This window comes from Limulus polyphemus, unplaced genomic scaffold, assembly GCF_000517525.1.
Source record: "Limulus polyphemus unplaced genomic scaffold, Limulus_polyphemus-2.1.2 Scaffold3383, whole genome shotgun sequence".
Lineage (NCBI taxonomy): Eukaryota > Metazoa > Arthropoda > Merostomata > Xiphosura > Limulidae > Limulus > Limulus polyphemus.
Window position 1 is genome coordinate 45,092 of NW_013668993.1, and position 15,287 is coordinate 60,378.

At 30.9% G+C, this 15,287-nt stretch overlaps 1 protein-coding gene across 1 annotated transcript in view; it reads right to left on the bottom strand.

Annotated features, from left to right (window-relative positions):
- Nucleotides 1-15,287, bottom strand: part of LOC106469262 (insulin-degrading enzyme-like) — a gene marked incomplete at its 3' end in the record, with an annotated part of 60,151 nt that overhangs the window by 43,695 nt on the left and 1,169 nt on the right. Inside the window, exons 2-6 of the mRNA XM_022397735.1 lie at nucleotides 12,873-12,949; nucleotides 7,395-7,421; nucleotides 4,894-4,997; nucleotides 2,811-2,980; nucleotides 2,207-2,329 (exon numbers count right to left, since the gene is read on the bottom strand). Coding sequence (XP_022253443.1) covers nucleotides 2,207-2,329; nucleotides 2,811-2,980; nucleotides 4,894-4,997; nucleotides 7,395-7,421; nucleotides 12,873-12,949 — 501 coding nt within the window. The remainder of the gene's footprint in view (nucleotides 1-2,206; nucleotides 2,330-2,810; nucleotides 2,981-4,893; nucleotides 4,998-7,394; nucleotides 7,422-12,872; nucleotides 12,950-15,287) is intronic.

A 15,287-nucleotide genomic window follows, 5' to 3' on the forward strand; every position in this document is an offset into this window, starting at 1 on the left:
TGTTTGTTTTAGTGCGAATATTGAAATTAAGTGTATCGTAAAGTTATATTCGGAAAGAATAAACCAGTTTTATTAAGTTAGGACTTGTGTCACTAAAGTTTCATCAGAACGAAGTTACGAAAAATTAATTAACAAACGGAGACGTAGCAGTATCTTGTAAAGCTGTTCTGTCATGGTGGTTATGCACACGCACCATATTATTGAAGTATCTTGTAAATCTGTTCTGTCATGGTGATTACGTACATGCACCACATTACTGAGTATCTTGTAAATCTGTTCTGTCATGGTGGTTATGTACACGCACCACATTATTGAAGTATCTTGTAAAGCTGTTCTGTCATGGTGGTTATGTACACGCACAACATTATTTAAGTATCTTGTAAATCTATTCTGTCATGGTGGTTATGTACATGCACCACATTATTGAAGTATCTTTTAAAGCTGTTCATGGTGGTTATGTACATGCACCACATTATTGAAGTATCTTGTAAAGCTGTTCATGGTGATTATGTACATGCACCACATTATTGAAGTATCTTGTAAATCTGTTCTGTCATCGTGGTTATGTACACGCACAACATTATTTAAGTATCTTGTAAAGCTGTTCTGTCATGGTGGTTATGTGCACACACCACATTATTTAAGTATCTTGTAAATCTGTTCTGTCATGGTGATTACGTACATGCACCACATTACTGAGTATCTTGTAAATCTGTTCTGTCATGGAGGTTATGTACATGCACCACATTATTGAAGTATCTTGTAAATCTGTTCTGTCATACTTTTGTTATTCTTACACAATCTATGTAGACATGGTAGAGCAACTATAACATAAAAGCATTAACTTTAAATCTTTGATATTATCAATATATCTAGGGAATATTTATAGGCAGATAAACAGATTAATAATATTAGTGATTTCGAGTATGACATTAAAAGTATAAACATTACATGAAATTATTAAAATTGAGACTTACAGGCTTTTATAATTCAGAACTTCTTCAATGATTTGATAGTCTTAATAGTTAAAAATTACAAAAGTATAAAACAAGCATTTCTTTTTGTACACTAATAACATTAATTAATTTGGCAAGCTATGATAACAGAAGGAAAGGTTAAACAAAGTGGAAGTTCGGCTCAAAATTGAGTGCACAAGTTAAAAGACAGAGGTTAAGTACAGAAGTAGGTACTGTATAATAAACTGGCTATTTTGACTTAGCATCCATAGTCGTAAGGACCGAAAACTGACATATGCCAGTATCACAAGAGGTATCATTTGTAATTTAAACTCACAAATTAATCCTCTTATAAGAGTTTCTAAAATTTGCAAAAAAAATAAAAAAACACTTAACCATTTCAATTATGTAGATTGAAGAACTTTGTATCTTTTTCCCATGCAAAATGCTAGGAATTGACAATAGTGCATGAACCAAACCATTAGTATTTTTATGTGTTCTATAAGTAAGGTATACTCTATTCTTTCTTTACATTAAACACAAAATTCATTCAATTATGTAGAAAATTCAACAATAGTCTTGCTAAAGATAATAGGTTTCAAGACTATCACAACTTCTTTAAAATTTTTAATTTGACACTTTTATTCCTTAGAATTTTGTTTGAGGTAATAGCACACAGCTTTAATGTATTGACCTTCACTGGTTTTACCAACCATTAGTTAGTTAAAGTTATTATTTTATATAGTTAATATCAGCTAAGTTTGTTATTAAATCACTAATTTACATTAGTTGTTGTACATACAATATCTTATTGTTGTAGAATTTTCACATCAACATTCGTCTTGTTTGTGAAATGGAAAAGTTGATGCTATTAATCTGACTTGGTTTAAACTAAAACATAAGGGTTTAATTGAGACAGTTAATTCTAATCTTTATAAGTAAGAATAGAAGAACAGTATATTTAATTAACTATACTCATTACGAGGTTGATTTTTAGTTTTGGTTTATGTAACTAGCTTGCTTCATTCCTAACTTAATATTACTATCTTAGAATAAGCTTTTTACAAACTATGCTTTATCCTAATTTTTCAAAATGTTAAAATTTCAGTGAAAACACTTTTAAATTAATAAGTTTATAATATAAATGCATTATACAATTAACAGATACATTATGTTCACTTTTTTTTTATTACCAAAGAAAACAAAATCTAGCATAAATAACAAACATACCAAAGGTAGATTTAACTTACCTTTACCTATAACACATAGAGCCATAATGTTGGCTGAATACCATTTCTCATGGAACTTCAAAAGCTCTTCTCTTACATCAATATTTTGAGACTTTGGGATCTCTTCTAATGTCTCTTTGTTTCCTGAAAAAATATATCAAAAACACACAGAATTAGATGAAATATGTGAGTAGTAATAATATTGTATACAAATAAGTTCTGAAGATTCTTAAAAACATCTCTATAGATTTTCTTCTATACAAAGATGGTAGAACTCAAACCACTCAATTCGACAACAGTTTTCTGTCACCAACTCTTCAGAAGATTCAACAGTACAGAAAAGGGAAGTTATTCTAGGCTTATAAAACTAAATGATCACTAACAAGATTTGTTTTACATGTTCGGATAAAATGAAATATTGAACTGGGACAGAGTCTGATATTTTATGAGGAAAAAAATAAAAGAGAGGTCAGATATTAAGGTAAACATCATAACAAATAATGTGATTACTGAAAAATATGGAATTTTATAAAAAATGCTGTTGTTTAGGATGTTAAAAAGTGATCATTTTAATTACTTCAAATGTTCATGATGAATGAATTACTAGAAATTACAAAATAATCACCTGTTCCAAATTTACTGAAGTCATGTTTTGGATTTCCAAGGGATTTTTCCAACTGGTCTAAATGCCACACATCCTCTTGCAAGTTTTTTTCATGCTCAGAGTTAACAGCATTGACTTCTCGACATGTAGCACTTTCGGTAAAGAGTGGTCCAACAAAAAACTGAGAAAACCTAAAAAAATGGATAAAAGTATTATTTGTGCTGTCTTTTTTGTTTGATTACCTACACTTTATGAAGAAATAGAGAAGTCACTATAACAAAAGTTATGTTAGTCACCAATGTTAGTCCAGACACTTCAACCTTCAGACTTACTGGAAGTATTACACAAGACAATATTGTTTGAGAATGTTTCTTATTCCATAATTTTACACAGCATGTTTTTACAAAGAAAAATTGCTAGCAATTTATATGCTGAAATCTTTTGGTTAAGTTGTGGTCTCTAATCATGATTTTTTGTTTGTTTGTTTGTTGTTAAGCACAAAACTGCACAATGGGCTATCTGTGTTGTGTCTACAAAAGATATCAAGATCTGGTATTTAGCATTATAAGCCACTGAGCCATTGACGGGGGGGGGGGGGGGCTCTACTTATCTAACCTATATAAACAGCAGTGTGTGCCACATCAAGCTTGATTCTCGATATAGGAGGAGTCATAAAAGGCAAAATGCATTTATCCAGAAGTGTACTTTGAAGTGTAGTGAGTGTTGATATAATAAGCTTAAAGTAAAGATGTAGTGTGTGATCATCTAGCTTAGAGCCAAGTGCATTAAATTTATCATGAAAGTAAAAATATCGATTCAATTTTAAACTTAAATTGTTTCTGAATTAAGCTATTTTCTGTTATATTATCAATGTTTTCAATAAAAAAACAAACAACTTTAATCAACAGAGATTCTCAATTGAAAAAAATAACAAATATTTTTCTAATATTATTGTATATACATTTACTTTTATACTTTCAGTACATAGACTAACAACAATACTAGGTTATACTTTTGTTGCTAAACAACATGAAATCAAAGCCATTGTTGGAAAGTAGTGTTACCAAAATGCACTGACTTTTCTACATATCAGAAGTTGTTAATCTAACTGATTTTTACCATTAATTATTCTATGAATACGCCACAAATTCATTTCATGAATGATCGTAATTTTGGTTGGCTCACAAAGTAATTTACTGATGTTTGACTGCCTCAATTGCACTTTTCTGCCTATTTGTTGATAAAGCTTGATTTTTGCTAAATATATTTGATTCAGTTATCTATGAAATGTGAGGTTAGGGTATACTAATGTGGTGGAGGTGTTAGTTAAACAATAACGAACTCACAGATGAACTACCAAAGAACTGTCACACCTACTGAATGTTTTACCTCAAGTACATTTCTTGCACTATGATGTTACACATAGCATCTTTATACAATAACAAACTGCCAAACTAGCAAAAAGTGAGTATGGGCAATGAAACATAGTGATATAACCCATATTTCATATAACCCATGTGGCACAATGTTAATGTTGCTACCACGGTAACACAGAAAAATAACACCAAATGTTAAAATCATACAGAAAATTACAAGAAAGCTAACATCTACGTCTCATTTGTACTGACCATATTAACAACTGACTTTTGATATTACTGAAATATCACATGTTATATTTTAAAACACAAATATCTCACTGTAATCATTTTTAATTAGTTCCCATCAAGTCTCAGTTTTATGATTCTACACTATACCATGTATGGAATCTGCTCAAAACATTAAATCATACATAAAACATACATTGTTAAAACAGGTGACATTAACAATGTTTTAGATATAGATATATGGTTATTAGATCATCAATCTTGCTGTCTATTTCTGAAAAGAACAAAAATGTTCTCAGACCATCTTTTAAATTTGTACTTACATGATAGGTACTGATGTAAAAAAAACAAGAAAGAATGGTTATTAAGTATCTTAACATTCTGTACTTAGGGTTATTTTAATTCCTTACATAATCTGCTAAATTGTTACTCTTATTCTTACACTAGCAGAGACAGTTTTGGCTGGTGGAAATCAAGTTACAAAATTCTACAAAGATTACCTGTCGAGAGCTCCTTGCAAAAACTCCGGAGCCACATCAAAATAGAAGTTGGTATGTTGTGTGCTTGTGAATGCATTATCATTTCCACCATGTTGGTTTAAAAACTATAAAATATTACATATATAAAGTCATATTTATATAATTATTAGGAATGTCAAATTTTAGAATAGAAAAGACAAAATCACATACAAGTGTACATCTGAAACCAATAGATAAAAAGTTATAATTGAAAGTATATTTTCAGAAAAAACAACAAAAAACTAAAAAGTCTGAAAAATACTGCAAGCTTCTTCAGTAAAATTATGAGTCACAAGGTAAAACCTCAAGTATCTGTTTCAGTGCAAAAAGTGAAATTACAAAACATTTACGTACTAAAATTAAGAAAATGTATTATCTACTGTCTCTACTTTTTACATCCAAATGATAAGTTTCTTTTATTTTTCAGTAAAGCTGCAAAATGTCTACCTGCACTAGCCATCTTTAATTTTGAATTGATAGAGTAGAGGGAAAGCAGCTGTTCAACAAAACCATCAACAACTCTCAGGATACTCTTATCTGTCCAAATAATGGGATTTAAACATTTCTCTTACAGTGTGTTCCTGGTCCCAAAGTGTGGAGTATATTTTGTGTTAATGGCATGCAATCCATAAGCCCTTATATTCACAGTCTGGGCATTTTAACCACTATGCCACACCAAGCCTCAATTGCAATTAAAAACATATTTACATTGAATGCAATGATAACTGTTTTGCATGAAACATGTTTAAACAAATCTTGTCCATATTTTCAGATGAACTTAAAGGAGACTTTCTGTATTTCAAATTAATTATAATAGAGTAACTCCTGTTGCTTTTTCCTAAGAATATTTCAGTCCTGAAATTATTACACTTTGGATTTTACTTTTTCCTAACAATATTCTAGTCCTGAAGTTATCACACTTTGGATTTTTCTTTTTCCTAACAATATTCTAGTCCTGAAGTTATCCCACTTTGAATTTTACTCTTTCCTAACAATATTCTAGTCCTGAAGTTATCATACTTTGGATTTTACTCTTTCCTAACAAAATTCTAGTCCAGAAGTTATCACATTTTAGTTTTTCTTTTTCCTAACAAAATTCTAGTCCAGAAGTTATCACACTTTAGATTTTTCTTGTTCCTAACAATATTCTAGTCTTGAAGTTATCACACTTTAGATTTTTCTTGTTCCTAACAATATTCTAGTCCTGAAGTTATCACACTTTAGATTTTTCTTGTTCTTAACAATATTCTAGTCCTGAAGTTATCACACTTTAGATTTTTCTTGTTCCTAACAATATTCTAGTCCTGAAGTTATCACACTTTGGATTTTTCTTGTTCCTAACAATATTCTAGTCCTGAAGTTACCACACTTTGAATTTTACTTTTTCTTAACAATATCCAAGTTCTGAAGTTATCACAATTTGGATTTTAATCTTTCCTAACAATCTTCCAGTCCTGAAGTTATCACACTTTGGATTTTACTCTTTCCTAACAATATTCTAGTCCAGAAGTTATCACACTTTGGATTTTACTTTTTCTTAACAATCTTCCAGTCCTGAAGTTATCACACTTTGGATTTTACTCTTTCCTAACAATATTTTAGTTCAGAAGTTATCACACTTTGGATTTTACTCTTTCCTAACAAAATTCTAGTCCTGAAGTTATCACACTTTGGATTTTACTTGTTGTTAACAATATCCCAGTCTTGAAGTTATCAAACTGTGGATTATTATGATTATTTAAAGTTGAGCTAGTTTCAAAAAAATAAGTGTCATATATTCCTAATAAAGCTAATAAACTTTATGACTCTGAACTTATATTTTTCTTTTGATACTGTAACTATATAGATACCCATGTTCAAATAAAACTGTTCATTTCATTCAATTGTTCAACTTCTAAATATAAAGATAAGTCAAGAATCTTTGTTTTTCCACTCAACACTGAAGATTTTAGTATTCAGTAGCTAATGTTCTTACAGAAATTGCCCATAACCAAGTGCAATGTCAAACACTCCATGAAGCAAAACAGATTGAATGTTAGAAGTTTTCTTTTCTTCTTAAAAAATAATAATTTTGTTTTGTGTAAACACATGAATTTAATACATTAATATAGATTATTATGAGTGGGGACCCATGCAAAATAAACTAAATTTGTACAGAAAAAGACAGAAAGTTACTTTCACATAAATAATATATATGTAAAAAGCAAAAACATTCCCCTGGATAAAAATGTTACATATTTTTCACCACAGAAGAGAATAATCAATGTAACTTATACAGGCAGCTTTACGCTAATAAACAAACTTGTATATATATATATATATATATATTCTTACTAAACATTTGTATTTCTTTTGATCAATATTTTCATTATTTCATGTTCATATTTTGGATAAAACTTAAAGAATCGAAGGTCACATACATTTTATACATGACAATACCACATTAATGTTATATTGTTAATGATAAAGCTAAATGTACTTACTCCACTGAACTCATTTTCTGAGGGGTACTGAAAAAACAAAACAAAAGTTTAGGTAAAAATTATCACCTGTTTTCTTAATGACATTTAAGTGATGCATTTTTATTTAATTTTCTTATAGTTTTAGTAAAGAGTTCGACATATCTTTTCCTCTGTAAATAATTTTTAATTGCTTTACTTAAACTTGTACATGATTTTCTCTGAGCTCTATCAACAGTACTAACGTTGCTTATGATATTGGATCAAGGGATCTTTTTATGCATGTATATCACACAAATACAAGTATATTACACTGATACAAGTATATCACGCAGATATATGGATAGAACCCTGATGCAGGCATATCACACTGATACAGGTATATCAAACCAATTAAGGTACATGACAGAGGTATCATTACATAACACCAATATAGGTATATCACACAGATACAGCTATATCACACCAATAAAGGTATATGACAGAGGTATCATTATATAACACCAATATAGGTATATCACACCAATAAAGGTATACGACACAGATACAGCTATATCACACCAATAAAGGTATATGACAGAGGTATCATTATATAACACCAATATAGGTATATCACACCAATAAAGGTATATGACAGAGGTATTGCTATATAATACCAATACAGGTAATCACTCTGATATAGATATATCAAACAAATAAAGGTATATGACAGGGGTATCATTATATAACACCAATACAGGTATACCACACAGATAAAGATATATCACACCAATAAAGGTATATCAAATCAAAAAGGTATATGACAGAAGTATCACTACATCACACCAATACAGTATACGTAAAGACTTTCTTCAGTCGCATTTGTAAATAGCAGGTGATTTTAATTTAAAGACTTTCTTCAGTCACATTTGTAAATAGTAAGTGATTTTAATTTAAAGACTTTCTCAGTCGCATTTGTAAATAGTAGGTGATTTTAATTTAAAGACTTCCTTCAGTCACATTTGTAAATAGTAGGTGATTTTAATTTAAAGACTTCCTTCAGTCACATTTGTAAATAGTAGGTGATTTTAATTTAAAGACTTTCTTCAGTTGCATTTGTAAATTGTAGATGATTTTACAATTTTAAATGAACAGAACTGCAACAGAAAGGGAGTCATAATTAATTAATTAACTCAACTAACTAACTAACATTTTAAGGTAGGCATTTAACTGCAGCAACTTTTAAGCATGAAGCAGCTCTAAATATATTGTATAGATCTGATTTGTTGGTTAAGTCTACCTACCAGCGATATGTAAATTCAAACTTAAAGACTTCTGTATACTTCATAAACAAAGAAACTACTTACTTACTTACTTATTAGTTGGTAGGTATTTTGGTTACATCTACCAATTCCTGAACGGTCAGAAATGGTTGTTTCTCTTCACCCCACATGCAGAATTAGGTTTAATAACTAGAGGTTAGGGGTTTACATCGAAACTACAAACATCCAACTATTATCAAATTTCAAACATGGAAAGTTCAGAGGACTATGATGTGATGATATTGTTACGACGGCGGAAGTCATGTGACGCTGGTAACACATCATGAGTTTCTAAAAGGATCATGACTGTTCCTGGCAACTCTAGTGTTTGCCAGACGCCCTCTATTTTTGTATATAAGCCCGGCAAATAAAGCAGAGAAGAGGAGTGACGGCACAGATAATTGCAGATAGACAGATAATTGAGTCAGGTGAGTAATAGTGACTGTAAGTGACTGTGCGTGAATCGTTGTGAATTATAGCGTGTGTTTAAGTTAAAGTGACTGCGGAAATTAAGTGTATTGCAAAGTTGTATTGAGAAAGAATAAACTACTTTTATTTAAGAAAGGACTTGTATCGCTGAAGTTCCTCGGAAAGAATTTTTATGGGAAATTGACAAACGACCAGAGACGTAACAATATTATTATTTCATTTATTACCTTTTATACCATTTTAAATTGCATATACATTATTTGAATTCATTATCACTTCCCTGATGTTTAACAAGATTTTAATTTCATATATTGCTGATAGATAGACTTAACCAACAATCAGGTTTATATGATATTGTTTATGTGCACCTTAGAAACAGCATGAATATAATCTTGTGATTTTCTCACATGACTGATTTCAATTCATTAAACATTTTTTCATTTAGAGCTGTAATTCCACCTGACAAAGAGTTCTTTAAAGAGCTTGTGGGTTACTAAAATCATATATTTTAAAGTGATTTTTAACACCCTTTGTTCTCCTGAAGAAGAATAGTCAACTATTCGAAAGTGCTTGAGTTTTGGGTCTTTTTTTACGTCTATATATTTTAAAGTTGTACTTCAGACCATAAGTTTCACTTTACATTAATACATCCGAGTTTATATGAAAAGTTCTGTTGTGGAAATGTAGTTGTTTGACTTGTCAAAATGTGACTTACAAAAGAGTTAATTAACTCAGTTGACAGAGCAGTCTACTGGTGTGCTAGAGGCTCCAGGTTTGAATATTTCTTGTTGTTTGACTTGTCAAAATGTGACTTACAAAAAAAAAAAGAGTTAATTAACTCAGTTGACAGAGCAGTCTACTGGTGTGCTAGAGGCTCCAGGTTTGAATATTTCTTGTTGGAGACACAAAAATGGGATTGCCACACTCAGAATGTTAAGAATTACATTTAGTAACAATGTTAATTACAGTGAAGTTCTCAAAATACAAAAATATGAAATATTTATACACACTGATGTGAAATATACAAGGTGCTCCTTTTAGTTTAGTCAATTAAATGAATAATGCATTTAACTACAGTCAAAGAACAGAGAACTTATCAACAGCTGAATACGCAAGTGACAAGAAATAAAGGAGATTGTTTTCATTTCACAGTTTAGTACCTTCATCTAATATAATGGATCAAGAATGACAGAGATCATGGATAATTTACTGTCCACTCTACAACACACATTGTAGCTCTTTATACCATAGCACTATTTAGTTTTTCAAGACTGTTCTTGCACTCCAACCCTTGAGAAAAGTAAGAATTTAAACTAACCCTTTGTCTTTCAGAAAATTATTGACTCCCCTTTTAATCTTCTAGTCCTGGCCTCAATTACTGTTGATGGTAACTGATTCACAGGCCTATTAGAAAAATAAAACTGTCTTAACTGTAACCTAGTAATAAAATAATTGCACAGGTGAGGAAATAACAAACTGCAAAATAGAATATATAAAGTAATGGTGAAAAATTCAGCAAATTAAAATAATTTCATTGATAAAACATAAAAACAACATTTCAGGCAAAAGCCCTTCATCAGGTTTCCATTGAGAATGAAACTGTTAATAGAAAGGTTAAGTTGAAAGAACGAGTAACACGTGGCTCGAAGGCTCAAGAACAAGATCATAAACTACAAATGAGCTGAGGGGAAGTAACATAAAAAAAAAATAATAATTCAGTATAAGAAATGTACAAATATAGTAAATATTAGTAAATATACTAAAGAAAAAAGTAGAACCTGAATACAGGCAACAATTTAAGGAAATCTCTACACAAATAGTCTAGCTATAGAGACCCTACAGAATATAAACTACTTAGTTTCACATCTTCCACTGAAGAAATCTAGCAACATTAAATTAGAATATTAAATTAGGACAAGTTATCACAGTATAAGAACGTTGATAGGAATTGCAATGATATACCTTAGTTGATACATAGTGGAGAAATTTAAAAACATTATGATTAACATGTTCACCTGTCTAAACTAAGAGAACAACAAAAACTGGGCATATTTCACATCAGTGTTAACTAAGAGAACAGGAAAAACTGGCCATATTTCACATCAGTGTTAACTAAGAGAACAGGAAAAACTGGCCATATTTCACATCAGTGTTAACTAAGAGAACAACAAAAACTGGGCATATTTCACATCAGTGTTAAATAGAAGAACAACAAAACTGGGCATATTGCACATCAGTGTTAACTAAGAAAATAGGAAAACTGGGCATATTTCACATCAGTGTAAACTAAGAGAACAGGAAAACTGGGCATATTTCACATCAGTGTTAACTAAGAGAACAAGAAAAACTAAGCATATTTCACATCAGTTTAACTAAGAAAATAGGAAAACTGGGCATATTACACGTCAGTTTAACTAAGAAAATATGAAAACTGGGCATATTTCACATCAGTGTTAACTAAGAAAACAAGAAAAACTAAGCATATTTCACATCAGTGTAAACTAAGAGAACAGGAAAACTGGGCATATTTCACATAAATGTTAACTAAGAGAACAAGAAAACTTGCCATATTTCACGTCAGTTTAACTAAGAAAATAGGAAAAACTGGGCATATTTCACATCAGTGTTAACAAATAGAATAGGAAAACTGGGCATGTTTCAGTGTAAACAAAGAGAACAGGAAAAACTGGGCATATTTCAGTATAAACTGAGAGAAATGGAATATATATACTCAAGTTTTTCCTGTTCTCTTAGCTTACACTGATGTGAAATATACCGTTTTCCTGTTCTCTAAGTTAACACTGATATGAAATATGGCCAGTTTTTACTCTTCTTTTAAGATTTTAAGAGCTTCAGTCTAGCTAAACATTGTTACTAGGATGTTACACAGTGGTTATTCCATTTTTTGAATCTCCTGCAAGCAGGATTTGAGCAGGGAACTTCTTAGACACCAGGCAAATATTTTACCAACTGATTGATATGGATAATCCTTAGCTATTGCTAGTAGCACACTTTTTAACTCAAACTACCACAAAGACTTGTACATCCAAACATTAAGTTAATCCCAAATGTGGTTTGATTCAGAACCATGGAGTTATTTGACTCTTACATGTCTCACAAACATAAAACATATTTGCTTGTGATCAACAATTTTTTAACCAGCATAAACATAGTTCATATTTGAGAGTTAGGCAAGTACTTCTTCAGTTATAAACTTCTGGTTGTCTTCTGAATCAGATAAAAATTTGCTCCCACACTTTTATTCTGTCATTAGTGAGCTAACAAAAATACACTACTGTGGTTATTACCACAAGATAAACTCCATATCAAACATCTGTTAATCAGTGTTATAAGCATCAACTAACCAAGTCTGTGTTTCAAAAAACAGTACAACAAAATGTTTAATCACTTCCAAAATAAATAAACATGTTAACCACTAAATCAGAAGTACTTACAGTACATTATATTAATTATTAACATGGGTGGGGGTGGGGGGTAGGTGCAGCCCTCCCCCTGGAAAATAAGACATATTTCTTCATTCAATATATATTTATTAAGTTGACTTAGAATTTGCCCCTCCTCAAGAGAAATTCCTGTGTACTTCCATGTAACATCTAAATCAGAAGTACTTACAGTGCATGATATCTATTGTTGCCTTGTAACAACTAAATCAGAAGTACTTACAGTGCATGATATCTATTGTTGCCTTGTAACAACTAAATCAGAAGTACTTACAGTGCATGATATCTATTGTTGCCTTGTAACAACTTACCTTCTCTGTTCCAAGAAACAACATATGCTCACAGAAATGGGCAAGTCCTGGTATATGCCAGGGGTCACTCATATGGCCTAAGGTAACAAAAAAGATACTAATTTATTTATCATACATTATTGATTTAGCTAATGTTTTAATGTTTGATCAAAAAATCTGTGTTGTTAGAATTTTCAAATAACTATATTTAGGTTGATTTTCATATGTTATGTAATAAAACCATCAGTACTTGATGAAACTTCATAATTACTAAATTGAGGAAAACAAAGACAATTGTGCGTTTCACAAATATGTCATTTATTACTTCTACCAACGAAGCCCTTACACTGTTTCAGGCGAAACCGCGGTATTAATAAACACATTCATCGTTGTTTTCCTCAGTTCTAGTTTCCAACTAAATTTGAGTTTCAGGAACATTACAACTGTCTATAAGAATAACTTTCAGATACGCATAAAAATCCTAGAAATGAAAATATTTAAAATGTATGCTTCATAACGTAATTTGCTATAAAATTATATAATTGTAAAGATGCACATATTTTTCGTACATTTATGATTTTCCATAACATTTTTAATACATTTTTACAGAATATCAATAAATAATACTAAATACACGTTCTACACGTTTTCAATTGTTACACATTTTGTATAATAAGGTCAAGAAATATTTACGATACAATAGCTTTACAATATTTAGCATTGGCGTAGAGATAGGAAGTAGAAACCCCTTACCCCTACTTTTGAATCTATCTCAGCAGCCCCCTAGTGGCACAGCGGTATGTATGCGGTCTTACAACGCTAGAAACTGGGTTTCGATACCCGTGGTGGGCAGAGCACAGATAGCCCATTGTGTAGCTTTGTGCTTAACTTCCAACAAACAAACTGTCTCAGCAATAATTTATTAAAATTAGGAAAATTATTCTCAGGAAAAGCAGGAAAATGCATAAAATTTAATCCAGAACCTAATAGCTTTCAGAGCCTTGGACCCCGGCCGTAATGGGTGTACCCGTGGCGCTTCGCTCGGTCAAATAAACCTTGGGCCTTCCCACTTTTAATTTGCCTCCTACATCTCTGTTTAGATTAATGAATATAATATACGGACAACAACAGACCATCTAATCCTACAGAGCTACCTATGCCACCCCTGAAGAAAAGTATAGATTAAAAAATTAAACCCATCCTCTACTTTTCAGCAGTTCAACGATTCTCCTCTTTAAACTCCTGTAACATGTAGTCTGTAGACCACCATTATCAAAATCAAAAGCAATTTTACCCACAAATTATCATTTAAAAAGAAAAAAAATCTATGTTTTTCATGAATGTTTCTTTTCAAGTTATACCATTAAAGCGATACATGGATGGACACAATTATTTACTGGTTTTGGGCACACTGTTCAGAGATAACGACACACTATTTATAACTATACATTTTTACCTATAATCTGTAACTGAATCTATCCATAAGCTTTGTTTTCTATTTTACTTTCTCAAAAAGTTAAATAAAAGTACAAATAAATAACTAAAGGCGCTGGTGTTGTTTTAAACCCAAAGAGTTCTTTTAAAGTTACCAAATCTTAAACTCGGGTGTTTTTAAGTTTTTTAAATGTGCAGCTTTTGTGCGTTTTTCTTGCAAAACAATACAGCATATACAAATGTGGAATTCTAAACATTTTATTTTCTAATAATTAATTTTAATTATATTGCATGCTGAATTGTTCATGAACCAGATAATGGTTCCTAATAGGGATCGCAAGGAACTGCACAAAACCCTAATGGAACGTTGGGGCAAAGAGTACCTTTTCAACAGTAAATATTCTATTCAATTGACTATTGGCTGCGAAAACTGTACACATAAAAAACATGCATGTTATTAGATTTACAAGGAAAAGAAAATCCGCTCAAAACAGCCCGTTTGTCATTCTTATTATTATTCTCTTGCCAGCCTACAACAAAAACAACTAGGTATATTGCACCCAAACCTTTTGTAGAATACTAAATAAGGTACTGTGAAGATCTTAGGGTATTGAAAAGTTGATTTGTTTCTTCTATATTTCACATAAGCTAAAAAACATCATAATTCTAGTGTAAACGATGTTATCATTACCCCTTGAAATTAGCTTTTTTACAAATATCTGATGTTCCTCTAAAAAGCTTGAGTACATGGTGAAACAAGAATTACCACCCAATGATAGATGAACATTAGATGACTGTAACATGTAGATGATACTCGATGCTTTCTACACTATACAATCGGTGTACTTAGAGAGCCGACTCCTATATTATGTATGAAGTGAAGGAATAAAAAAAATCAATATACATAATATTTAATTTGATTACACACATTCGCAAAATAATTACTTTAAAAGACACGAAGGTATATTTAAAGCGACGTTTTAGACGTATATGTTTTATTTG